Here is a 27,843-nt window from a genome sequence, read left to right on the forward strand (position 1 = left end):
CGGACTCGTGGGCTGAAAAGGCGTGTTACTCTAAATTAAATTAAAAATTAAATACCGTACATTCCCTCTCACTTTCAATCTCTGCCATTGAGTTTTAAACTTCTCTATCCTGGAAACAGATTGTGATCATTCACCTTATTTATGCCCCTCGTGATTTTATATACAGAGTACCTCTTTACCGTGCTGTATATCTAAATTATATAAAAAATAATTCTGCTTCTCTCTCCAGAGTTGCTACCTGACCTACAGAGAATTTCCAGGAATTTATGTTTCAACTTGCTCAAGTATTGAGTCCATTACTATTTGTCATTTTCATGAATGATCTGGATGATGGGGTGATAAATTAGATTAGCATGTATGTGGATGATACTAAGATAGGTGGAGCTGTGGATAGTGAAGATGGGTTTCAAAGCTTGCAGAGGGATTTAGGGCAGTTAGAAGAGTGGGCTGAAAGATGGCAGGTGGAGTTTAATGCAGATAAGTGCGGGTTGTTAGATTTTGGTAGAGCTAATCAAAATAGGACACACATGGTGAATGGTGGGGCATTGAAGAGTGCAGTAGAACAGAGGGATCTAGGAATAATGGGACATAGTTCTTTGAAGGTGAAGTCACATGTGGATAGGGTGGTGAAGAAAGTTTATGGTATGTTGGCCTTTATAAATCTGAGCCTTGAGTATAGGAGCTGGGATGTTATGTTAAAATTGTACAAGCATTGGTGAGGCCAAATTTGGAGTATCGGGTACAGTTTTGGTCACCAAAGTATACGAAAGATATCAACAAATTGGAGAGAGTGCAGAGATTTACTAGAATGTTGCTGGGGTTACAGGGTCTAAGTTATTTTTGGGAAAGGTTCAATAAGTTGGGTCTTTATTCTTTAGAAGGTTGAGAGGGGATTTGATTGAGGTATTTCAAATTATTAGGGGTATAGTGGAAGTTTTTTCTTTAAGAAAGGGGGAGATACAAACAAGAGGACATGAGTTGAGAGTTGGGGGGCATGAGGAGACATGAGGGGGGGAGAGTGAGTTCTTTACTTAGAGAGTAGTAGGTGTGTGGAACAAGCTCCCAGACAAAGTAGTGCAGGCAGGCTTGATATGAGTATTTAAGGAGAAGTTGGATATGTATATGGACGGGAAAAGAATGGAGGGTTACGGGTTGAGTGCAGATCAGAGGGGTTAGGTGGGAGAAAGTGTTTGGCATGGACGAAAAGGGGAAAATTGGCCTGTCTTTATGCTGTGATTGTTATATGGTTATTGAGATGTGAATCAACTATAGAAACTCGATCGATTTTGCACCTACAATCAATACCAGTGTTAATGCTTCAAGTGATACTAGGTCTGAATCAGATTTTGTCAATTATAAAATGAAAATCTGAATGAACTAAAACTTTACATTTTTTGCTGCTCAAAAGAGGAACAATAATCTAATTCAGGATCGAATCAGATTTTGGATAGCATCAGGGAACTAGCATAATAAAACGCTGTATCCAAGAAGGTAGTTTTCCCCTTATATGATGCATGGTGGGTTCTGTGGGCAGTGCAAATCCCAATTCTCGCTTTAACAAAAAAAAACTATTGGGGCGTCCTTAATTTAAAAAAATCATGGTGACGTATATTATATAAAGATGGCCCTTTAAGAAGCAGTGAAACTCATACTTGCAATTATTCAGGCTTGAATCTTGGGCAAAGTGAAGGAGCTCTCAATAGAGTTATTCAGCAAGGAATCAGACTCTTCCGCCCATACACCCATCTGGACCAAGCTGCTTTCCTGAGCTAGTTCCATTTGCCTGCCTGTAGGTGTATCGCTCTAAACTTGTACAAATGCCTTTCAGATATAATTGTTCCAGCTTCTACTACCCTCTCGAGCAGCTCATTCCATATACCCACCACTACATGTGTGAAAGAAAGTGCCCCTCGGGCCCCCTTTATGTGCTTCTCCCTTTGATTAAGTATTTGCCCTCTAATTTTGGACTCACCTATCCTGGGAAAATAGACCTGTCTATGCCTCTCACAATGTTTTATACCTCTATAAGCTCATCCCTCAGCTGCCCACGCTCCAGGGGAAGAAGAAACCCCAGCTTATCCAGTCTTTTGTGATATCACAGGGTGCAAAGCAGAGGCCCGACAGGCTTAATGGGTTCAAACTGGTGAGGCAGCAAGTTCCACCTCAACATCTTCATGCACTCCTGCAGCCACGGTCATTGCTGCTCACATCCCACATTGGCTGTCCGGAGACTGCACCCATGGAAAGAAACTGGTGCAGGAGGAGCTCTGAGAACTTGCCTGATCAGGTGGTGGGTAGAACTGCAGATATCTTTAATCTAACTTTGCAACATGCTATAGTTCCCACCTGTTTTAAGGAGGCCACTATCACACTGGCTTACGCCAACTCCAGCCTCCCAGACAGCCTTCAATTTGCTTGTCGAGCAGGTCAATGCCAGACACCATCTTCCTTGCCTTCCACACCTTGACACCAAGGACACCCATTAGGCTGATATCTATAGATGGCAGCTCCATCTTCAATACTATAGTCCCCAAAAAGTTCCCACTACCCCAGAAACTTTGAGACCTTAGGTTCATTATTCTGTTCTGCAACTAGAATTGACTAGCAGACTGTAATCAGTGTAAATGGGGAGCAACACCCCCTCCATGATCACACTCAGAACTGAACCTTCAAAAGGATGTGGAGATAGGGTAATACACCCACAACTGCATCGCAAATATTGCACCATCCATATTTATGTTCACTGCTAAAGCCCTTGTCATAGGCAAGATATTAAATAATGGTGAGAAGGAATACAGTAAGGAGAATGAGAGTCTTGTAGCCTGGTGCCAAGGTGACAACCTCTCTTTCCCAATGTCAGCAAGACTTCGGAAGGGGACTAGAACATACTTGCCTGACCACATCAATGGTGCTGAAGTGGAAACAGTCATTCCTTGGGAGCAAACCTTTCCAAAGACCTGATCTGGATCCTCCATGTCAACAAGACAATCAGAAAAGTGCACAAATACCTCTACTTCCTGAGAAGGCCAAGAAAGTTGGGCAAGACCCCATCTCCCTCAATAACACCAACAGGTACAACATCAAAACCATCCCAGATGGATGCATCACAGTGTATAGTAGGAACTGCTCCACCCAAGATTGGAAGAAGCAACACAAAGTGGCGAATTCAGTTCAGGATATCACACAAACCTCCCTCTTCCTCCATCTCTCCTCTATTAACTCCATCTCCACTTCCCCCTGCCTTGGGAAGGCAGCCCACATAGTGAAGGACACACCACCATGGCCACACTCTCTTCTCCCACTTCCTGTCAGGGAGAAGGATCAAGAACCAACAGGATCAAGGACAGTATTTTCTCTCAACCACCAGGCTCCTAAATCAACCCCAGTAGTGATCTCATGCTGCCCTTGATATGCACTTATCGATCTAACATTGTAACACTACACATTGTAATATGTGTCCTATGTTGTACTGCTGTCTGTGCATTAGAGTTGACTTGCTGGATTGCTCATGAAATGACCCCTCCTCACTGTATCAGGGACTCATATGGGTCAGACATTTTGGCCAGTGTGGATAAATTAGTTTGAAGTTCTTGCTTCCATGTTGTGTGACTTTCCAGCAAATGACAGGAATGTAGAACTTTACATAGTGCACTGGTGAAGTCATCCTGCTTTGTTATAGTAATTATTAAATAATCAAATCAAATCAAACAAATTAATTCTTGCAAGTGAACTCGAACATGGCAAACTCCTGTTTTCTGTATTTTAACTTCCACCTAATTATGCTTATTACCTGGTTTAAAATTTTCATGTTTGGAATCGCTCCATGGTCTCGAGTATCCACATTGCTTCTAGACTCTGCATGTGTCGTTCTTCCTTCTTGCGCATCTTTGGATTCCTTCAGTGCACCATCAAGACTGCACTTTTAGGTGCCAAGATTCTCAGGTTTTGAATAACTCCAGTTCTGGCTTTTCCTTTCAGGGACTCCTTTAAATGTACCTCTCAAGGTTTCGGTCACTTCTCAAGTAGCTTTTGTCAGACTGTCTGACCAGAAAGGCATGGATAAGATCGAGGGGCTAAGTTGTTTCTATTGGTGGGGGAGACATGAAGTCGGGGACATGTATGGTTTTTACCCAGCTGCTGCGTAATGGTAAATGTTTACAAAATTCCTGCAATGTAGGCTCTGTTAAAAGTTTGGAACGGAAAAGTGTGGCTCATTCCCGTTCTGAAATTTTTCCTGTGGCACCCCTAGATATTTTTGTGGACCGCCTGTAGTCTAAACTGGACTGCAGGCAGACGGCAACAACGGGTTAATGAATAGCATGCATTTGCAAGTCCCACCTCTTTACTTACCGCACATTCAGGGTAAAATCGCATAAGGGACCGCAAATTTCGAGTTTGTGTGTGAACGGCCACTCCGGAAGGTAGGAAGAAATATTTGAATGGGAGAAAATTGTAAATTATATGTTTAAAAAAAATCCATAATAGCCTCAAGTTTCAGGGAAGTAGATTTAGGACGGAGATGAGGAGGAACTGCTTTTCCCAGAGGGTGGTGAATCTGTGGAATTTGGTGCCCATTGAAGCAGTTGGGACTATCTCAGCGAATATATTTAAGACAAGGTTGGATAGATTTTTACATAGTAGGAGAATTAAGGGATACGGGGAAAAGGCAGGGAGGTGGAGATGAGCCGATCATCAGATCAACCGTGATCTCACTGAATGACGGAGCAGGCTCGATGGGCTGGATGGCCGGCTCCTGCTCCTATTTATTATATCTGATAATGCTCTTGTAAAGGACTTTAAAGAATTTGACTCAGTTAAATCCCTTGTAAAATGGAAGTGTGTTCTGCTAGTATTTTAAACTATTGATTCATTCACCCTCTTGCCTCACATGCCTTTTAATGCTTGAACTTAGACAGTGAATATTAACTGATTACTGGTGAGGAGACCAGTAGAAAAGAAGCTGAAGGCTGAATGCACCCATTTTCTGCTCTTTTCTGGATTTTGAGACCAGTAAAGGAATTTGCTGCATGAAAGGTAACTGATGGAGGGATGAGCTACTTGGGTGAATGTTAAAAACTCCAATACCTGAGGTGCTAGCGACCCAGGCTCAAATGTCTTCAAGGAGTTTGTAGGTTCTCCCTATGACCATGTGGGTTTCCTCCCACATTTTAAAGGTGGGCGAGGTTAGTAGGTTCATTGGGGGGCATGGGCTCGTGGATCGGAAGGGCCTGTAACCGTGTTTTTGTATTGAATTGATGTATATGCGTTATATAATCTCTGCACGTTGTTAAACACCATTGTATTTTTAAGCCAATTTCTTGTGAATTTTTCCATCCAGACTCACCACACCCAAACCTGTGCAGATTTTGAAGCAGGATGGGAAGCCTGTTTGCTTACATCTCAGTGTCACCTTTCTCATTACCAGTCAGCACATGGGTGCAGCTAAACTGCAACTCTCCTTCAAAAAAGTTTAATATCACGACACTGGGGCCTACGGAACCTGTGGGGGGGGGGGGGGAGGGGCGGGGGGGAAATATTGCAAATTCATACAGCAGGCTTGCTAATAATTCAATGATCAGCTATCCTTGCAACAATTCCCGGCTCTCCCGCCCACACCACAGATGCAAGGAATATGGTCTCACCTCTGATGGATATTCTGTTCCATCAGAAGTTGGCATTTGGGCTATGAATGATTGTAGCTGGTGAGGAGTAACAAAGGCCACAAATAATTTTGATATCAACTTCTTGGACTAGCTGCCTAACAGCCAATTAGAACAAAGCAATATCAGCATTCAGAAGCTTTGAAAGTACATGAAATATGTTTGAAGATTGCCTTCTTCACATCCCACCTGCAACTTAATACGTATCATATGAAAGAAGGTTTAGGTTATCAAAGGAATCATACATTATCAATGCATAAATGTGGTCACGTCGGGAATCTGCTCAAACATCCCTTGCAACAGTGCTCAAAAATGACACCGCACTCACAATGTGATGAAACTGGAATTGCTGGAAACAATGCATACACTGTCAGTAAATTTTTCTTCCCCTTTGATTCTTCCTTCATTAATTCCACGCCTGCATCCCAAACAAAACTCACTGATGTACAGCAGCCGAACCCTCACAATGGTGTACCTTGTAATCCGACGGGGCTCCATAAAACTAGGTGAATCCCGCCTACGTTTTCTAATTGGTGAATAGCTTCTTGACCGACGCCGATGTCTCTCTGCTTCAGAGTCATGGTGTCGCGCTCCAACATCACTATCTCTTTCTCTGTAACCAAGAGAAAATTAATGGGTGATGGCGCAGGTATGAACTGAAGGGAGTCTGGCCTGCTTCTCTGGGTGCAGGATCGCGAGCTGAAATGCTGACAATTCTTTCTCCCTTCCCCATGGACGCTCTATGACCCACTGAGTTCCTCTAGCAGTTTGTGTTTTGCACCAGGACCGCATTCTCTTGTGTCTCTCTGCCGACTATAAATGATTTAATCTTTAACAATAATTACATGGTGTGGTGATACACCACTGCAGGGGGCAACCTGTGTACCTGCAGAAGAGCACCGGAGGACAAGGCAACACCTGATCGGCTGCCAATCATCCACCAGGATACAAGCTAGATCCAGCCCCTTGAGGCCAGTCTCAGAGCTTGTACAGCATTCTCACAGCCAGCTCTGTGGAAGTTTATGTTGAATAAAGCCTGTAGAACAGACTTTATGTTTGTGTGTCTGCTTTCTGTTTGATAGCGCAACACATGTGGTAAATATTAAAACACCAACTTTACTACAGGAAAAGGAAGTCCACTCCCAGCAGTAGATGTATTTGCTGTCCATGGGTTAGAGACGAATCTAAGTTGGCAATGTTCTCTAGAACACAATTGAATTTGTTCATGAGTGAGGAGTTAAAACTATGTTAAGGAGATACCATCTTTAAAACAGGAAAGATTGCCATTGGCCTGAAACAGTGACCTGTTCTTTTGCATAGAAACTACCTGACCCAGTGAGCATTTCCAGGATTGTGGTATTATCAAACTATCATGGGCCTATTTTAGATATTTAAGTTTTTAAATAATGAATATATTAAGAACAACAGATATTTATTTTATATTTATGGATATAAATATCATAGCATCATGTAAAATTGATGACTAGGAATCAGACCATTTGGGGCATACTGTCTGCCCCAGTCAAATACTTCCCTCCAATGTAAATCCACCTTCCAGCAATTACTCAAAAGCTGTACAGGTCACAGGTCTTCAAGTACAGATGCAAGGGCATGTGCCTCCACATTCCTTTTCCTCATCAGCACTTTAATTGTGCTATTGGGGGAGTGCAGCATAGGTTCACAAGGTTAATTCCCGGCATGGGGTTGAAAGATTGGAACGACTGGGCTTGTACGTACTGGAATTTAGAAGGATGAGAGGGGATCTGATTTAAAAATGTAAGATTATGTTTCTGGAAACAACTGGAAATATGAGAGGCAGTAAACACGTTCCTGATGTTGGAGGAGTCCAGAACCAGAGGCTGCAGTTTATGAATAAGGGGAGGGGTATTTGGAATGGAGTTGAGGAGAAACCTTTTCACCCAGAGGGTTGTGGATCTGTGGAACGCAGTGGAGGACAATTCCCTGGATACTTCCAAGAAAGAGTTAGAGCTCTTCAAGTTAGCGGAGTCAAGGGATATGGGGAGGAGGCAGGAATGGGGTACTGATTGCGGACGATCAGCCATGATCACAGTGAATCGTGGTGCTGGCTCGAAGGGCCGAACAGCCTACTCCTGCACAATTGTTTTTTTTCACCAATCACTTTAAATAATTACATTCTGATTTTCATCCCTGCTAAGGGAAATAATTCCACCCTATTTATTTTTATTTCACTTCTCACATTTGGCATACTGCAGTTAAATCTCCCCTCAGCCTCAAAATCTCCCCTCAGCCTCAAAATCTCCCCTCAGCCTCAAAATCTCCCCTCAGCCTCAAAATCTCCCCTCAGCCTCAAAATCTCCCCTCAGCCTCAAAATCTCCCCTCAGCCTCAAAATCTCCCCTCAGCCTCAAAATCTCCCCTCAGCCTCAAAATCTCCCCTCAGCCTCAAAATCTCCCCTCAGCCTCAAAATCTCCCCTCAGCCTCAAAATCTCCCCTCAGCCTCAAAATCTCCCCTCAGCCTCAAAATCTCCCCTCAGCCTCAAAATCTCCCCTCAGCCTCAAAATCTCCCCTCAGCCTCAAAATCTCCCCTCAGCCTCAAAATCTCCCCTCAGCCTCAAAATCTCCCCTCAGCCTCCTCTGCTACAAAGTAAACAACATTTGATCATCAGATCTTTACTCAAAGAAATAATTTTCCAGTCCTGGCAACGTTCTCTTTGATCTCATTGTACACTGTCTCCAGTGTGCAATGAAATCTTTCCAGTAATCTGGTGACCAGAACTGAATGCATCATTAAATCTGAGGCCTAACTATTGTGTGCAATTCTATCGTAATCTCCTTGACCTGTTATTCTATTTTAACTGCCCTAGTGACTTGCTAAGAAAGAAAAGCTTCACTAATACCTTTTAAATCACTTTACTGACCCGTGGTGTTACACTCGGATGTGTATTCCAAAGTACCTCGTTCCTCCACACCTTTCATTTCATTTATATTTGCTTACCTCGATGCACTGCCCCCTTCCGCATTACCTCTCACTTCACAGGATTAAATCCCACTCATGGCTTTACAGCCCAATTGAGAGCTTGGCCAATCATTTGGCCAACTTTTATTTCTACGTTTAAAACTAAATTATTAATATGCACAGGAGCAAGTACTGAGCCCTTTGGAACTCCAGTGGTAACAGCCTTCCAGAAACAAAAAATCACCCAAGAACCTTTGCCCTATGTTTCGTGCCACTAAGTCAATTGTTGATCCTATTTATCATTCCTCTTTCAATCACTTTTCACTTTTTTTTGACACACCTTGAGCCTTGTCAAATGTTCTGCTAAAATCTAATATGCGACAGCTAACTTTCCTTGTTGCTGCTTCTCCCCCGCACCTCCCCTCAAAAAAAATATTCACATCAGTCCAATATAACCTTCCCTTCCCTTACCCATGCTGTTCAACCTGAGTAATCTTGGCCTTCCCGAATTCAGGTTGAAACGGTCCCTCAGGATGGATTCCAATAATTTGCCTGTTGTCCAAGTTACACAAGCCTGCAGCTTGGGTTAATGTAAAAATCATAGTCAGAACTTCTGCATTTTCTACCCTTGAACATATCAGTCTGGGATATTCTTTACCCAAGCTGATCAATTTCCAAAATGCTAAACCTTTAGTAATGGAAGTCAAGGAGAAAGCATTTGATGGCACACAACATGGAAAACAAAATCTTGTGGCAGAGAAGGTAACTTATTAATGTGGACGGGAAGATTTGTTGGCTTAGAATAAATCAGTTGTGGGACTCACACCAGACTGCGGGCTGCTGGAGGTTGGCCCGTGGGAACCAGATGTCGGAACCACGATTTGAGGTGATGAGAGCTCGAAAGGGGCTCGGGCACTGAAAGCTTCTGGATTATACTGGGGGTTTGGACCTGGAGCTTGGGCTGCAAATGGTTTGAACAGGAGTCTGTGCGGTGGCAGAGGCTGCAGGGTGCGGTGGCAGAGGCTGCTGGAGGCGAATCCACGGGCACTCCGTGTCTCTGAAGGGACTCTCTTTTGCTTCCCTTTCTCTTATTATTGGGGCGGTGGGCAATCCAAGGTTGAAGTCTAACATGAATAGTACATTTTTGTATTATTACATGACCATAAATAGAGATTAGGCAAGACATACAAAGTGGCATACAGCAAAGAACTGGCCAGGGACCTCAACTTTCAACAATTTATTTATGTGGGTCAGATGAAGACATCAAAGGTATGCTGATTGGGCAAAGCTAGCTCTGAAACTAAGTGATTAAAAGGGATATGGATAGGTTAAATAAATGAAATGTTAAAATCTGACAGATGGAATATGTTTCAGGAAAATGAGAAATTATCCACCTGGCAGGAAAAATAAAGGAATATAATACTCCGTGGTGAGACACTGCAAAGGGAGCTGAGGATTGAAATACAAGATTTGCATAAAGCCAGCATGCAGACACAACAAGTAATTATGAAAGCTAACGGAATGTTGTCTTCTATTGTGGGGGAAAATCAACCATAAGGTAAGGAGATAATGCTTTATTCTTACGGGAATTATTAAGAACATACCTGGAGAACTGAGAACAGTATTGGTTTCCTTACTTAAAGGTTAATCCATTAGAGTCAATGCAGAGAAGGTTGTTTCAACCAACATCTGGAATAGGCTGATTGCCTCATGAGGAACATTTGGAATTTGCTGGAATCTCAAAGCGCAAGAGGGGACTTGATTGAAAGGTAGTGGGTGGGACTGTTTCCCGTTCAGTCTTTTGATAAAGTCTCATATTGTAAGTGTGTCAGGTCACTGGTCTGAGTGCTACTGGTACCATATAACCCAGTACTACCTGTCGTTTGGTTGGGGTGGGGGTGGGGGGGTTCGGAGACTAAACCGGCTCCCCCACCAGGCGCACCTTGTCGGAGGGTGGGTAGACACCTTGCAGGATGAAAACAAGACCTGACAAAGGGTGAACGAACCCTTTCGTGGGGTCAATGGACAACGAGCAAACACAGGCATCCCTTGCATCGAAGCTCGCTCTGGCCATTCACTGGAACACAACTTCCCCAGCCATCGTGGACCTCACCCTGCCTCTGGATTTGGGAGGGGATATCAAGAGGGTGGGTCTGGACCTGTGCAACCCCCGACTTACCTAAAATCCATTCACACACACATTGTGCTTTTCTGAGGAGTGGGGTATAAACCCCACAAACTGACTGAAAGGAACCATCATCATCCTATGGGATGGATGGCCAGAATCCATATAGTTGGTAGCTGATCAAGGTTTGGGCACAAGGTTAGTTCACAAATGGTAAGCAATGAGTAGGAATGAATTGGTTTACCTTCGGTTGGGTTGGCAAGCAGTGTCCTCTCATGTACTGCAGGGATTCCTGTTTGGGTGCCTAATTTATTCTCTATATTAAAAATTTCAATAAAGTGACAAAAGTGACATTTTCAGGACTGTTGGTGACACATAACAAGAGGGAGTGTGACAGTAGATGACTAATGTGATTGCAAAGGGATATAGACAGGACGAATAAGCAGCCAAGAACGTGACAAATGGAGAAAAAGTGCAAAATGCTCAAAGCATAGTGCTATAGACCTGTACAGTGTGGAACCAGCCCCTTCAATCCACCGTGCCAATGCCCTCATCAAACACTCATCTATGTGAACCCCCATTTCCCAGCACATCAGCCTTTTATGCCGTGACATTTCCAAAGAGTGCCTAAATGTTGTGAAAGCATTTGCTTCAGGCAGTGTACGTCGGAGTTCAATGAGTGTCAGTGAAAAAGAATCCCCTCAAAATTTCCTGCCCTTTAACATAAAGCTACGCCCTCTGGTTAGGGGAAAGTTTCTAACTATCTACCCTATTTAAGCTCTCTACAGTTCTGTGCATCTCAGCTGGGTCTCATGTCACTCTTCCCTGCACAAGGAATACAAAGCCAGCCTCCCACCTCATAGATGAAACTTCCCATCCCAGGCAAGATCTTGCTGAATGTCCTCTCCAGTGCAATCACACCTTCCTAGAATGCTGTGAGCATCGCTGTTGTACAACCTTATTAGATCATACAACAATCTCCTGGCACTTGTATTCTGTGTCTCAACAATGCAGTTATCTTATCTTAACCACCTTATTTAAATTTGCTACTATTTTCAGGGAATTGTGGACATATGTACAGTTATGGACAGAGTAGATGTAGAAAGGGGGGAGAATCAAGGACAAGTTGGTAAAACCAGGATTGAAAGGCATGCACTTAGAACAGAGATGCAGAGGAATTTCTTCAGCCAGAGGTTGGTGGAATTTGTTGCCACATGCGATTGTGGAGGCCATTGGGTGGATTTAAGGCAGAGATCGATAGCTTCCTAATTAGCCAGGTTAGAGGGAGAACGCCGGGCAGTGGGACTGAGTAGAAAAGTGGATCAACTCATGGCCGAGGAGTTTGATGAACCTTTAGAATTCTCTAGTTAGAAGCCCATGGAAGCTCAGTCACTGATTTTACTCAAGAGCCAAAATCAACACATTTCTCAATGTATGAGGAATCAAGGGATATGGGAATAAGGCATAGACGTGGCACTGTAGTAAATAATCAGCCATCATCTTGTTTATTTTTTTTTACATTCTTATGTTTGACAACTTCTATACTCTTCCTATGCTTACCTAGAAGCTCCATTACTCTCTCAGCATTTAACAAAAGCTTTTTATTTGTGTGTCCTAACTTCTCTGCTGTGGTGCACTGCAGTGCAAACAAATAGGCACAAACATTGAAAGGCTGTACTACAGGGTTAAACTTGCACACCAGGTTCTGAATCCTTTCTGGCTCCTGCCCAGGTTGGGGGGGGGGGAGGGGGGGAGAAGCAGCGTGAGGCTTTATGTGGGGCCAGTGATTGGCAGGAAGTAGGTGGAACCAGTCTCCCAGGTTACCACCCTGCAGGTACAATAGGTATCCCCCTGCAGTAGGCAGTGCAGGAGTGCGCCAGGTGCAGGCAGTCCCTGACAGTGGTTGTATTGTGACAGAATATATAGAAGTGTTTTGGGAGATAAAATGGGAAAGGTTTGTTAGAGTAGGTCACATTCAAACACTTTAAAACAGATCTTATTTGAAATACTAATGCTAGACATAATGGCTTCTCAAAACATTTGAAGAGTGCTCAAAAAACTTCACTAATGGATTGTTGTTTACCAAAGGCAACAGATGAAAGAGAATGCTGGAGCCACTGCTGTATGGAAGGAGAACTTGCGGTTGTAAGAGGGTTTTTCAAGCAGAGAGAGTAAAACAGGCTTTCTCACAGAGAGAGAGAGAGAGAGAGAGAGAGAGAGAGAGATAGTGAAAGCCCTTGTGGTTCATGCAAGAGGAGAGGACTGGCTGTCTAATATTTCACTTGGAATAAGAGAAACAAAAAGGAACTCTGTGGTGACCTGATAGAAAGAGTTTATTATCTGGAGAACCATGATGGGGCAAGTTTTGTCAGCAAGACACTGAGGTAACTGATGGAAGTACATCAGTTGTGGATGTTCTGGAACAACACATCTCTCTCTGAAAACCAACAAGAACCTTCCTAAATGGTAACTATTTATCTTTCGAGCACCAATGCCCGGTGAACTTAATAAATGTTTAATTCTGTGCACAGTATAAGAATTGCCTGCAACCAGTGAACTTGGAGGAATGAGAAGTGAGATTGGACTGTGAATCATAGAACTTTTCTGAACTTACACACACATTACATACACGTGCGCTTAGAATTAGAAGGGAGTTAAGTTAGGTTAAGTAAGTTAGTGATGTTAAAGTTTGATTCCATTTTCATGTTTAAAGATAATTATAAACAACTTTTGTTTAAGTAACCATTTGTCTTGGTGAATATCTATTGCTGCTGAGTTTTGGGTTCCTCTGGGCTTGTAACAGTATCACCACATCTTCACTTTCTCAGTTTGGAGACTCCAGATTTGGTAGTCCAACTCTCTCTATTTGTGGGAACATGCGTACCTTGAACCCTTTCATTCTCTTGCTTTCATGCTTCTGATTGACCTTTATTAAACTGATTTACTGAGTAGCTTTGTCAGGTCTACTTTGGATAAATAAATGCAATAAGATTGGCCATAACCCAATTTATAGCCTTGCATTTTTGCATAACTAGCTAAATCTAACTGAATTATGCCGTTACAAAAAAAAAATAATAAATCTGCCAGCCCATTTAATTCCCTGAATCTAAATCTAGAATTGCATGCCCCACCTCTGCACACCCTATTCAGGCTGTGGTTGCTACATACTGGCTAAAAAGAATCTCCTGAATGCAACCAAGGAATTCTATGCTGTTTCCTTAATTGCTTTTACATCTCACTACCCTTCTGTCCTCAACTCATCTGCATTAGTTACACGGTTTGTTGCATTGAAGTGCACACCATTTTACATTGTTTTTAGTCTATTCTCTAACTTTTGCTTTCTCTGCTTTTCAAACTCTACCACAGCTTCTCTGCTTTCCTATTCCAATTCTGCTTTCCTCCCTTCTGAATTTTTGCTCAGCTTTCCATCTCCATGTCAAGCTAATTCAAACTCTTCCCAGTGAACAGACCTTCCCTTTAGAATACTAGTCCTGGTCCAGTTGAGAGGGCAACCTATTTTAAATTGTGAACAGCCTATCTTTCTCAGAAACCTTTTATTGACCCCCACCACCATTCTCCAACCTCCGGCATCATCTTTCTGCACTATTCTCTATTTCTAAAATGACTTGTCCTTAAAGTTTAAAATGGCCTCTCTGTTGGTGCTAAACTACAATGAATGGAGTGGATGGTTGAAGAGCAGAGGATAAGTCTAGTTGATGTTTGGCCAAAGTTAAAACTCTGGCTTCTGATGCCAAGCATGGACAATGACAGGTTTCACAAGGAACGTGGAAATTATGTTTGGTGGTATCCTGGCCGAAGATTTTATGCGATGAACTTCCATAAGGTGCACAGGCGTTACTTCAATCAACGCAAAATTCAGTTACCACAATTTGGAATACAGCGACCATTTCCTGTTTAACACATGTCATTATTCAGATCTTTCTGGAAATTTCTGGAAAACTCGAGTTACAAGTAGATGGTGTGAACAGCCCTAAATAAAATATGTGCAAATGACCGTCAGACTCAGTGTGTGCCCCCTATTAAATATGAGAAAAGAAAATGTGGGGAAGAATCTGACAATGATTGTAAAAGGGAAAGAAAAGCAATTAGTTTAGAAGAAGTAGTTATTAAAGGACATAAAGACAGTGCTAGCAACGTGAAAATCTGACACGATCTGGGCTACAATGAGTCCACAGTTCATACAATTTTAAGTAAGAAGCGCGAATATAAAGAACAAGGTAAAGTTGCATCAGTTTCTCAAAGTGCAAATTACTCAAACAAAGTCTGTTCATGATTGAAATAGAATAGCTACTTCATCTTGGGACTGAAGATTGTAACCAAAAATGAAAATGACTGTACAAAAAAAACATTCAAACCAGAGCTTTAAACATCTTTTCGATGCTTGAAGAAACTAAATTTCAAGGAGATAAGGAAATGGTTGCTGCAAGTTTGGGTTGGTTTGGCCGCTTTAAACATCGAACAGGATGACACAACGTAAGAATTTCAGGGGAAACTGCCAGCGCTGAGAAATCTTTCAAAAAGGATTTGAACATGTGGAAGCCGCCAAGGATTTTCAAAAAAAGGTTGATCCTAACGTGGAAATAAGCTTGGAAATCCGTAGCAATTTAGAAAAAAGTGATCGAGCTGTAGGAAATTGTCTAATGAGGAGAAAAAAAAATCAAAATCTGTGCAGTCAACTTTGGACAAATATTTTTCTAAGAAATAGTTTAGTTATGATGTAGTTATGAAATAAATAAAAAATAACATAATTATTTTTTAAAAATCACCCTTAACAGTTTTGGCAGAATATGGAGCTAAAAGATTTTTTAAAATCTTGACGGACGATCTGAAAGAGCAGGGGTTCATTGTAATTATTCCCATTAATTCTGTTAATCACCTAATGTGAATTTGTCTTATAGGAATAAAAATTGGGATGAATTAATTATGTAAAGAGAGGGTTGTTTGTATTCGGGTTCATAACATAAAACTTCTATTTTACAAATCGACTCTGATGGCTTTGTTTATCCAGCAGGTTGGTGTGATCTGAAATGCACAGTTGGGTAGAATTCTGGGCTGATACAAGCATCCTTTATCAGAGGGAATATATATTTCTAATCAAGCAAAAGCAGATGACATCTTTTTGTATTCTCTGAACTTACACCAGATGAATGAAAGGAAGCCGATTTATTTTATACTGACAGGACATAGTGGGTCAGGATACAGTGCAAAGTCTTGCAGGCAGGTGTGCAGGTGCACAAATAGGAGACCACTGCATCAATGTGAAATGATGGAATATACTGGCTGGGCTCTGCGTGCAATACTCCTGCTGTGCTGAATCCCTGGACTCAACACAGTCCATACGCGGAGACTCTACAAGCCCATTCTTCTGAATCGTGACTGGATGATTGGAGGAAGAACAGCACAAATGAACTAAACTACCTATTATTAAAGTTGTTTGAGTGTTTTAATGATTTAATATTAAAAAAAATATGCTTGGCCATTAATCATGTAATTATTTTTTACATTTTTAATAGTCCATCAAACAGTTAGTGTAGTGGTTAGCGCAACGCTGTTACAGTGCCACCGATCGGGACCGGGGTTCGAGTCCCATGCTATCCGTAAGGAGTTTCTATGTTCTCCCTGTGTCTCTGTGGGTTTTTACCAGGGGCTCTGGCTTCCTCCCACCATTGAAAACATACCGGGGCATAGGTTAATTGGGTGTAAATTGGGTGGCACAGACTCGTTGGCCAAAATGGCCTGTTACCGTGTTGTATGTCTAAATTTAAATTTAATTTTAAAACTAGATGGCTTGGATCCAGGACAGCACTGGCAAGCAAGATCAGCAATATTATCTGGACCTAGTTAGTGTAGGAACAAACTCCAGTGAGGCATGTGAGCAACAAACTCAACACAGCAAAATCTAGGCATTGGGATTTTGGTAATGTGGAAAAGCTCCCCTCGGTTGCCAAGTATTGCTATTCTTTGCTAATCCAGCAGAGGGAGGCAGTGTAGACGTTGCGGGGCGTCATTGCAGCACAATGAATATTTTGGCAGCTCAGCCAGATGTTCTTCTGCTCTCACCATTGCATAGTGTAAATGAATCCCTTGATGGGGTAATGGGAACTGGGAGCTGACAGTATGCACAGCAGCATATTGTCAATTTAAAAAAAAACACCTCATTATTGCCAACAGAGGAGTGGATGATCACAGCCATTCCTGTTGAAGTGTAAGTAATTTTATGAAAGTGACAGTCAAACACCTTTCATCATTGCAACTGAATCTAAAGAGTAAAATTTGAAACCAGTGCCAATACTTCTGTGGGCTAGTGCACCACATGTGAGAGTGAATGAATAGCAATATAAAAAACAAATGGGACATCTAGAAATAAATCAGAAAATGGTGGAAACATATAATAGATAGCGATTTCCCCTGTTATATAGTCACAAAGATTAGCGTATACAGAGCCGTTGTCATACCCACACTCCTGTTCGGCTCCGAATCATGGGTCCTCTACCGGCATCACCTACGGCTCCTAGAACGCTTCCACCAGCGTTGTTTCCGCTCCATCCTCAAAATTCATTGGAGCGACTTCATCCCTAACATCGAAGTACTCGAGATGGCAGAGGCTGACAGCATCGAGTCCACGCTGCTGAAGATCCAGCTGCGCTGGGAGGGTCACGTCTCCAGAATGGAGGACCATCGCCTTCCCAAGATCGTGTTATATGGCGAGCTCTCCACTGGCCACCGAGACAGAGGTGCACCAAAGAAGAGTTACAAGGACTGCCTAAAGAAATCTCTTGGTGCCTGCCACATTGACCACCGCCAGTGGGCTGATATCGCCTCAAACCGTGCATCTTGGCGCCTCACAGTTCGGTGGGCAGCAACCTCCTTTGAAGAAGACCGCAGAGCCCACCTCACTGACAAAAGACAAAGGAGGAAAAACCCAACACCCAACCCCAACCAACCAATTTTCCCCTGCAACCGTGTCTGCCTGTCCCGCATTGGACTTGTCAGCCACAATCGAGCCTGCAGCTGACGTGGACTTTTACCCCCTCATAAATCTTCGTCCGCGAAGCCAAGCCAAAGAAGAAAATAGTCAGGGTAACGTGAACTATTTTGTAACCACATAAGAATACACCCTTCTCACTGTAGTAACTGTAGGGGCGTATGCATATGTAGAGGAGTGTGTGAATAGATTCCTGAGATGATGGAAGGTATTAGTAAGTAAAGTCTCTTCCGTTTATTTGAATATTGCATCTCTAAGTTATTTAAGAAGCCTCCCAAGTAACACAGAGACATAACAACCCCAATATTCAGAAAGCTATCAACCCTAATCCTGATTGATTTATTGAGTGACATTCTAAAGTCTCATGGGATAGAAAATTCCAAAAATTCACCACTGCTTGCATCAAGAAATTTCTCCTCATCTCAGTTATAAATGACTGGAGTTACTTGAGAGGCTTCTTAAATAACTTAGAGATGCAAGATTCAAATAACAAAAAAGACTTTACTTACTGATGCTTTCTACCATCTCTGGAAATCTGTTCTCACATACTCTTATACATATACATACGCTCCACAGTGGTGCACTGCAGTTACTACAGTGAGAAGGGTGTATTCTTGTGCAGTTATAAAATAGTTCACATTATCCTGACTATATAACAATGGTCCAGAGGCTGTGATTCTAAATTCTTTCACCATCTTCCCTGCATCCAGCCTGTCATAGTTACTCAGCACAGAAACAAGGCCCTTCAGCTCAACTCATCCATGCCAGCTAAGCTGCTGACCAGAACTAGACCCAATTGCCTCCTGAACCTTTCCCATCCATGTCCAAATGGCTTTTAAAGGTTACAATTGCTCTGCCTCCACCACTTCCTCTGGCAGCTCGTTCTGAATACCGTTCATTCTCTGAAAAAGTTGCTGCTGAGGTCTCTTGCATCAGCGACCAAGGTTTGAATTCAGCACTGCCTGTAGGGAGTTTGCACATTTTCCCCATGCGTGTGTGGGTTTCCTTCAGGTGCTCCGGTTTCCTCCCACCCTTCAAAACATACTGGGAAACAGATTGTGACCATTCACCTTATTTATGCCCCTCATGATTTTATAATGTCACAAATCAGCCTCTGATGTTGCAGGAAGTCCCAGCCCGTCCAGCCTCTCTCAACTTCAGCCTTCCCAGTGCAAGAAGCATTCCAATGAATGCTTGATTACTTCCTCCCTGCAGCTGGGTGACCAGAACTGCTCACAATATTCCAAGTGTAGTCTCATTGACTTCTTCAGCAATGGAAACATGGCATCCCCATTCTTGTACTCACTGCCCTGATTGATAAAGGGAAGGGCAACAAATGCTGAGCATTAATGCCTACAACATGTAGGCATTAAGTGCCTGTACCCCTAGATTTCTCTGTTCTACAACACTTCCCAGGGGGAGGGGTACCATACAAGTGTAAGCCATTATTTTAAAAAAAACATGGGCAGCACGGTTGGCATGGCGGTTAGCGCAACGTTGTTTCAGTGCCAGCGATCAGGACTGGAGTTTGAATCTCATGGGCCGAAAGGTCCTGTTACCATGCTGTATGTCGAAATTAAATTAAATTTTTTTGGTTTAACCATTGCTGAAGAAGTCAATGAGACTACCCTTGGAATATTGTGAGCAGTTCTGGTCACCCAGCTGCAGGGAGGACGTAATCAAGCTTTGAAGGGTCATAGAAAACATTCATTGGAATGCATCTTGCACTGGAAAGGCTGAAGTTGAGAGAGGCTGGATGGGCTGGGACTTCCTGCAACATCAGAGGCTGATTTGTGACATTATAAAATCATGAGGGGCTAAAGCTGGGCAGCAGGGTTAGTGCAACGCTGTTACAGTACCAACAATCAGAATCGGGGTTAGAATCCCGTGCTGTCTGTAAGGAGTATGCACATTCTCCCTGTGTCTGCATGGCTTTTCCTGGGGGCTCCAGTTTCATCCCACCGTTTGAAATGCATAGGGAATTGTAGGTCAATTGGGTGGCATGGGCTCGTGGGCCAAAATGGTCTGTTACCATGCTGTAGGTCTAAATTTAAAACAAATTAAACATAACTTAAAATTTAAAAGAAATGACAACTCACATTTGCCTGCATTAAATTCCATTTGCAATTTCTTAGCCCATTTCCCCAATAGATCTAGATGCTGATGCATTTCAGATCTTCTTCACTGTCCACTACACCATCTGCAAACTTCTGGACCATCCTAACTTCAATCACATTTAAATCATTAATGGAGCTGAATAACTCCAGTGGGTGCAACATCAATCCCTGTGGCAAACCACTGGTTGTTGGCCTCTTATCTGAACAGCAACCCTCCGCTATCACCTCATCCAACCGATTTTGTGTCAATTTGGCTGGGTCATATATGATCTAACCTTCTACACCAGCCTATCATACAGAACCTTGCAAAATGCCTATTTAAACTCCATTTTGACAATGTGTACCACTCTTCCCTTGTCAATCCTGTTGGTCACATCTGCAAAAACTTAAATTTGTGAATCGTGATTTCTCATGCTCAAAGCAATGCGGACTATCCCTAATTGGCCCTTGCTTTTTGAAACACTGGTAGATCCTGTCCATCAGACTCCATCCAGCAGCCTTTGACCCACTGATGTTAGGCTCACCATTCTATAGTTTCTTAACTTGTCCTTGAAGTCCTTCTTAAATAACAGAACAGCATTAGCCACTGGCCAGTCTTTCTGGACCTCGTTGCAAATATCTCTGCCAGGGCTCCAGCGATTTCTTCTCTAGTCTCTCAATATGTCCGAGGATATACCTGATCAGTTCCTGGGCATTTATCCACCTTAATTCCTTTTAAGAATGCCAGCACCTTTCTTTTTGTAATGTTTCAAGACATCACTATTTCTTTCCCTGAATTCCACAACTTCCAATCATTTTCACGAGAAATACAGATTTTTAAAAAATATTCATTTTATTCCATGCCTGTCTCCTGTGGCTCACACATAGATGACCAATGATCCTTAAGGGGACTTGTTTGCCCACTGTTTTATTCTTGATACACCGTACTTACCAAATTTCTTCAGATTCTCCTCCATCGGCCATAGCTGATGCTCTATTTTTGCCCTCCTCATTTCCCTCTTAAGCGTTCTCCTATATCTCTTGTCGTCCTCAATGGATTCACTTGATCGTAACTGCCTACACCTGATATAATCCTGTTTTTTCCTGACCAAATCCTCAATAGCAGGGCTTTCCAATGCTGACAGTCTTCTCCTTCACTGTAACAATAACATTTTGGCTCACCCTTGCCTGCAGGCAGGCCATCCCAATCATTGATAGGAAGTTAAAAAAAAAAGTAAATGTTTCGGGCCTGAGATCTTCATCAGTAATGTTCAGGCCTGAAATCTTGACTGCCTTTTACTTTAAACAGGTACTGTGTGACCTGTTGAGTTTCTGCAGCACTTTTGTGCACTGCACTCGACCCCAGCATCTGCAGGTTCTCCTGATTACAACCTTTGCAAATTCTTACCATCAAAATGAGCCTTGCCTTAATTTTGTACTTTAACTCATGGACAAATCCTATGTTTAACTATTTTAAAACAAACAGAATTGTGCCAAATTATTGGCATGGCTGGAGCCCCTGCCAATACCAAGAGTTGACAGGACCTTATCCAAAAGATAGCTCCCTCCACCACAACCATTCCTACAGTACTCCCTTGAGGGTCCATCCAGACGTGTGTTAGTGTCTTCACTGAGGTCACGGAGCAGGAGCTGAACTCAGGCAACGATGCTGACAGCTTGCACAGACTTTTGTAGCTCAATGCCCACAGATTGGATCATGTCTTTGTTTTGCATAATGTGAAAAGGTAAAAATGTTATTAAAAATGGCGGCTTTCTGTGGACCATTACTGTGAAATCCATGATTTGATTCAGTGGCTTTTGAATAATTCACAGCATTTACAAGCCAAGTGCAAGTACAGAAGTGTGCTTCTAAAGGGGTCCTTCCTTGACAGGCTATTGCAAGGGGCCCAACTCAGCAAAAAGTAAATCACAAATATCCATAGACCCTGTGGTTGAAATAAAAACACAAAATGCTGGAGAAGCCCAGCAGGTGAAACAGGGTCCTTTATGTAGCAAAAGGTAAAGATACAGAACCGATGTTTCGGGCTTGAGCTCTTCATCAAGACAGAAAAATGGCGACAGGTGTCCGAACAAAAGAGTAGGAGGGGTGAAGGGGGTGGCAAGGATGATAGGTGGAGAAAGGAAGGAGGGGACAGCAGCAGCAGTGGGGGGGAGGAGTGGGGGAAGAAGGGATGGCTGGGTGGGCAAGGGGGAAGGGAGAGGAGAACTGGAAAGACTGGGAAGGGTGAGGGGAAAGTGAAGAAAGTTTAGCAGAGAGGTCGATGTTACAGAAAGGATGAAGAGGGCCTAGTCGGAAAATAAGATGCTGTTCCTCCAATCTCTGGGTGGTCAGGGTGGGATAGTACACAGGCCCATGGACAGACGTGTGAGTGTGGGAGTGGATTTGGAATTGAAATGGTTGGCTACTTGGAGGTCACTATTGTTGCAGATGGAGAGGAGGTGATCTCCCAGTCTGCAACCGGTCTCTTCAATGTAGCGAAGGCCACAAAGGGGTCACCGGATGCAGTAAGTAAGTCCTGTCAAGTGAAGTGTTGCTTTCACTGGAAAGGCTTGTTTGAAGCCCTGATTCATGGTGAGGGCGCATGTTGGACCTCCTGCGGCCACAGTGGAAGGGGAGGGGGGGGATGAGTGCACGGGGGAAGGGGGATGAGTGCACAAGGGAGGGAGCAGAAGGGAGGAGAAGGAAGAAATTCCTTGAGCAATTTGCTCGCTGTGTTCCATTCCCTACCAACATAGCAAGGCTCAGTTGCCTCCAAGTATATGAATCCCCTCTTGCTGTGGCTTATTCATTGATCTGCCAACAAGACCAGCCCAATCCCACCCATCTCCTCTGAAGCACAGCACCCATCCTAAACAGTGAAGCACAATCACGCACTTAGAATTAATTATCACCATACCCAGCACCTCCTCACATCCAAGTCGCAGACCACCAGCTCTGACAGATGGTGCTCACTAGTTCTTGGCAGTCGACTGTTGCTCTTCTCCCTTTACTTAACAGCTCGAACTTGAACCAACTGTCATCTCCAGGTTTCTCTTTGGAGACCACCCCTCTGGACCTGGCTCCAACCCTATTACTGGTGGAGGGCACAAAGTGCTGTGAAAGTGTTATCGGATATACTGGGGAGGGGGTACACGTCCATTTGATCTGATTGTAGTTGATGACCATTCTGCTTTTCTCCCCATTCCTCACTGCCACACTTGGGCTCTCCAAGGACTGGTGCTGGCCTCAACAATCCCCTCGTTGAGTAGTGGCTGCCCCTCTGCCCTGACCCCTGCCTACTTTTTGTGGCGATGGGTTTACAGTCGGGGGTGAGGTTGGCGAACAGCAATGGAGGGGTGATTTTGAGGGTGGAGAGTCCGCAGGTTGTGCAGGACAGGCAATCAGATTGTTGGTTGTGTGCGGTAGGGGAGGGGGCTGAAAGGGGAGCACAGTGGGTGATTTAAAAACTGTTGGTTACAGACAGAGGGGAGGGGGGAATGGGGCCCATCATACTCCATCGTCACATTTTTCAGGTGACATTGAAAGGCCAGTCCTAGTAGCACGGCAGCGCAGAGCTGTGTCAACTTCAGGAGTTTAAAGTTTTTATAGTCTCTGCACAGTAGCCGCGGACATCCGCCGTATGTGGCCTTAAGGCTTTTGGCTTACTGACTTACAATGAGGGAGTAGCACTGCACTGTGCCGGGGTGAATAAAGCTCTCCATGCTCCCACTATTGAACAGGCAACTTGTCACGTGGCTGTTTACTGGAGTTGATGGGTCCGTCCAGGTTGAGTGTGGTGGAACCCAGTGTCGGATTGCTGCGTCAGAATGTTCAAATGTTGATTCGGGAGATGGTGGCCTCCAAGATGGCGACCCCAATGGCCCGCATGTGATGCTGCTGGATCTCGAAGATGGCACCCAAGACGGTGGCTCCCACGACTTGCAAGCGGCACTGCTGGGTCTCAGAAATTGTACCCAAGATGGTGGTCCCCATGACTCATACGTGGCACCGCTAGCTCCCAGAGCTGGCGTCGTCCAACGTGGTGGCCCCCACATCCCACATGCGGCACTGAAAGGGAGGGGTAGTTTTGATCTGCATACCTTAGTATAACATCCCTTCTTCCCGCAGCTGGAGCATACCATGACTTTGCTGGGCAGCATTTCCTCGGATGCTTTCCCAGGTCGCCGAATTAGCACCTCAGGTGGTTGTGGTCAGTTCACTGGCGGAGCATAGCAGTAGCAGTGTTAGGTGCTCATGGCATATGGCTTTCATGATCGGATAGCTGGAGGAACGTGGTGGCGGCAGCATGTCCCAAGTTGGCAGCATCTGAGATAACCATGAGGTGGCCACGTTGTCGGTTGAGTAGGCCTCCATGTCCTGAAGGGCCACCTCCAGAGCGCCTGCCAATTTGATCGCCCTCCGCAGACTGAACTCACCTTGCTGTAGTGGTCTCTGGCAGACGTAAGTGGGCCTGATCCCTGCGACAGAGGCATCCCTGATCAGGTCCTCTGTGTACTCCACACCCGTCATGGACTTGAATTCACAGGCCTGTCCGAAGGTTCGCAGGGCCCAGAGGTGCTCAGCATTTGACTCCCATAGTTGCTGCTTTCGGGTCACTAGAGGTGTCTGGCATAGACCTCGTTGACCTTTCTCAGGTACTGGTCTTTCAATATGTCCATTGCCTCCGAGTACGACATGGCTTCCTTGATCATTGAAAACACCAGGGGCCCAACTCGGGAGAGCAGTACCTGGAATTTGTCGTTCTCCGACTGAATGATGGCTGCTGATGCCTGCAGGAACGCTTTGAGACAGCGCAGCCAGATTTCATAGTTGATAGACACCACAGACAATTTGGGACCGATTTCCAGTTTCTCTGGCTTCAGGGATCTCCTCCATTGTCAAGATTATTGCGAATAAAATTGATGCACCATTAATGACTCCAAAAGACTGAAGCTGAGCAAAATTGATAGGCTTTTCTTCGCAATAGAATGAAGGCACATCCCTGCTGGTCGACTGTCCTGAACTAAGGAGGGGCTGAGGGACAGTCACCTCTATTCAGGAGCCTGTGGGAAGGTCCACAGTTGGCCAATGGGTGTGCCCAGACAGATAAATAAAGTGGTTTATCACAACCGGGGGTCATAACTTTCAGGTACTTTGGAGTAAGTACAGGGGGTATGTAAGAGATATTTTTCCGCACAGAGTGGTAGGGGCATGGAATGCGCTGCTGGCAGAGGCAGGTCCAATAGGATATTTTAAGAAACTATTAGATAGATACATGGAGCCATGATAATTGGAGGACTACGCAGTAAGGTAATTCTGGGCAGTTGTTAGAGTAGTGGGTTGGACATAGGACAGCACAGTTAATGTAGCGGTTCGTGTTATCCTCTGACAGCACGAGTGATCAGGACTGGGGTTCAAGTCCCGCGCTGTCTGTAAGGAGCTTGTACGTTCTTCCCGTGTCTGCGTGGCTTTTCCCTGGGGTCTCCACTTTCCTCCCACCGTTCAAAACATACTGGGAGTCCAGGCCGATTGGGCGGCCTGGGCTCGTGTCCCTAACCCTAATCCTAATGTGCTCTATGTCTAAATTTAAAAGTTAAAAAACAATGGCCATTTGCTGTGGCCGTGGGTACAATCTAACATCACAAAATATTCCACTCTACCAGTTACAAAAGGCAGACTGATCAAAGACATAAATATTTGGATGAGTGCAAGATATCGGTGCCCAATTGCTGGTGTTGTAACAGCATGGCAGTAACTGCTACACTAACCGATCCGCCCTTGAAGTCTGATCTCTTTAGGTATCTGAAACTGGTTCATTTGGCCACCTTCCTTTACACAGGTTACTGCCAGCCTACTGCGTTCAGTTCAGCTTGCTTCATTACAGAAAGGATCTAGATACTTTGGCGAGGATGCAGAGGAGATTTACAAGATCGTTGCCTGGATTGGAGAACATGTCATACGAAGCAAGGCTGACGGAGTTGGGACTTTTCTCTTTGGAGTGATGGAGGATCAGAGATGACATAATAGATGTATATAAGATTATGAGGGACATGGGGTGGACAGCCAGCACCTTTTTCCTGGGCCGACAATAGCAAATGCCAGAGGACATAGGTTTAAAGTGAGTGGAGGGAAGTTCAGGGGAGAATTTGGAGGTATGTTTTTTTTTAAAAACACGGAGAGTGGCGGGTGTCTGGAAAACATTGTTTGGGGATGTGGCACAATAGCGACATTCTTTGATAGACACTTGGAAATGGCTGTGAAGTGGAGAAAATTTAGGATATTGTGGACTGGGTTTCCATAGGTTGGAACGACATTGTGGGCTGAAGGTCCTCTACTGTGATCTTATACTTATGTTCCATGTCCTAACCAGAAGCGGATCAGATTTTGAAAAAGGCAAGATCATGGCAAACTCCAGGAGCAGGGGAATGGACTTCAATATGACAAACACATATAGAAGTCCTGCAAACCAAGCTCAGATTTGAAAAGAGCACATTCCACGTTACTGGTTCTACATAGAGTGAGCAAACTGAAGTTGCACAAATATTCCCACGAAACCCTGATGAGTTAAAACATGGTGCTGGAGAAACTCAGCAGCAGTCAGCGTCCTTTATCCAGTGAAGATAAAAAAATATATATAAGCGATATTTCAGGCTTGAGGCCTTCATCAAGGTGAAACATTATGTTTTTACCTCAACCGCAGTGTCTGCAGGCTTTTGTGTTTTACCTATAACCTTGATCAGTACGGTGGTGGAATGAGGCTGACCTGGACTGCTCCTTCCGAGGTGATGACCGCGATTTGCTCCGCCCGTCTCTCTTATCATGTGACCGGGAGCACGAGCGGGACAGAGATCTGCTGGAACTCCTGGAGCTGCTCTTGCGTCGAGGGCTGTAGGAAGAGCTTTTCTTCTTGTCTGCGTTATGACTGCTGGGTTGCTCATGCTTCCCTGGAGACCAGCAGTGGCTCTTGTTCCTGCTTGTGTAACGCCTCTGGTGGTGATGACTTGACACCTGCCTTAACCTTCAGAGAAGCAGAAAATACATGCTTATTGTTTGCATTATAATCTGAGGTGAAGCAGTCAGCATACAGCGCCAGCAAGAAATGTGTGGGAAATTTTGTCAACAGTAAGGGATTATACATTGAGGGTTGGGTGGAATGACTGGTATTAAGGAAATTGAAAATATGGTTAGAATCACATTTCCAATCCGTTGCATACAATGGGGAGCTGTTAGCACAACGCTGTTACAGCGCCAGTAATCAGGACTAGGGTTCAAATCCAGTGGTGCCTGTAAGGAGTTTGCATGTTCTCCCCGTGTCTGTGTGGGGTTTCCCCCGGGTGCTCCAGTGTCCTCCCACCGTTCAAAACATACCAGGGTTTGCAGGTTAACTGGGTGTAATTGGGCAGCAAGGGCTCATGGGCTGAAATGGCCTGTTACCGTGCTGTATGTTTAAATTTTTTTTTAATGTCCTGATTTGTCACGTGAAGTGCTGCTCGTATGGTGGGGCAAATGCGGTGCCCTACAGTTCCGTGTGGCAATTAGTGACCTGAAAACGGGTAGACAAGAACTTAAGATAGTGTGGATGCTGAACACTAACTCTTCTGTATTGAAAATCAGAAAAATAGAAGTACTAACCTCTTTGCTCGTATGCTTTTACTCCGGCCTGACGGATGGCGCAGTCGTGACCGATTGTTGACGGACTCCGTCGAGTCACTGCTGACGTCTGACTGGCTTGGGGAGCGAGAAGAGGCCCTGCGCGCTGGCAAAGTGGACTTCCGTCGGCCTGAGCCTCTGGGCGCAGATGCTGACCTTGATCTGAGCTTGGCGCGTCTGCCCTCAGTGGATGATCTCCTGCTGCGGCCTGGGGATTTGGATCTGAAACTCCGGGGGTCATGCTTCGAGTGCTTGCCCTCTTTGCCCTTCGGAGACTTTGACGAAGACCTGGACTCTACTCCTGGCGACAATGACCTGGAATCCGTGCTCTGCAGCAGGAGAAAAAGGTTAATCTTAAAAGAGACG

The 27,843-nt window shown here is 44.2% G+C and overlaps 1 protein-coding gene and 1 long non-coding RNA gene across 7 annotated transcripts in view; one reads left to right on the forward strand and one right to left on the reverse strand.

Moving 5' to 3' along the window:
* srrm3 (serine/arginine repetitive matrix 3) overlaps nucleotides 1-27,843 on the reverse strand; it is a 310,487-nt gene that overhangs the window by 11,532 nt on the left and 271,112 nt on the right. For all 6 annotated transcript variants that reach the window (XR_011340078.1, XM_069884949.1, XM_069884948.1 and 3 more), the window contains 3 exons: nucleotides 27,460-27,806; nucleotides 26,591-26,845; nucleotides 6,136-6,273 (listed from right to left, as the gene is read on the reverse strand). Coding sequence is in view for 5 of the 6 variants with exons in the window: in XM_069884949.1 (XP_069741050.1) it covers nucleotides 6,136-6,273; nucleotides 26,591-26,845; nucleotides 27,460-27,806 (740 nt within the window). In the remaining variant the exon portion in view is untranslated. The remainder of the gene's footprint in view (nucleotides 1-6,135; nucleotides 6,274-26,590; nucleotides 26,846-27,459; nucleotides 27,807-27,843) is intronic.
* LOC138736074 (uncharacterized) overlaps nucleotides 1-27,843 on the forward strand; it is an 86,043-nt gene that overhangs the window by 3,096 nt on the left and 55,104 nt on the right. The gene's annotated exons all lie outside the window — the stretch shown is intronic.

The sequence above is a fragment of the Narcine bancroftii genome, chromosome 6, assembly GCF_036971445.1.
Source record: "Narcine bancroftii isolate sNarBan1 chromosome 6, sNarBan1.hap1, whole genome shotgun sequence".
Classification (NCBI taxonomy): Eukaryota; Metazoa; Chordata; class Chondrichthyes; order Torpediniformes; family Narcinidae; genus Narcine; species Narcine bancroftii.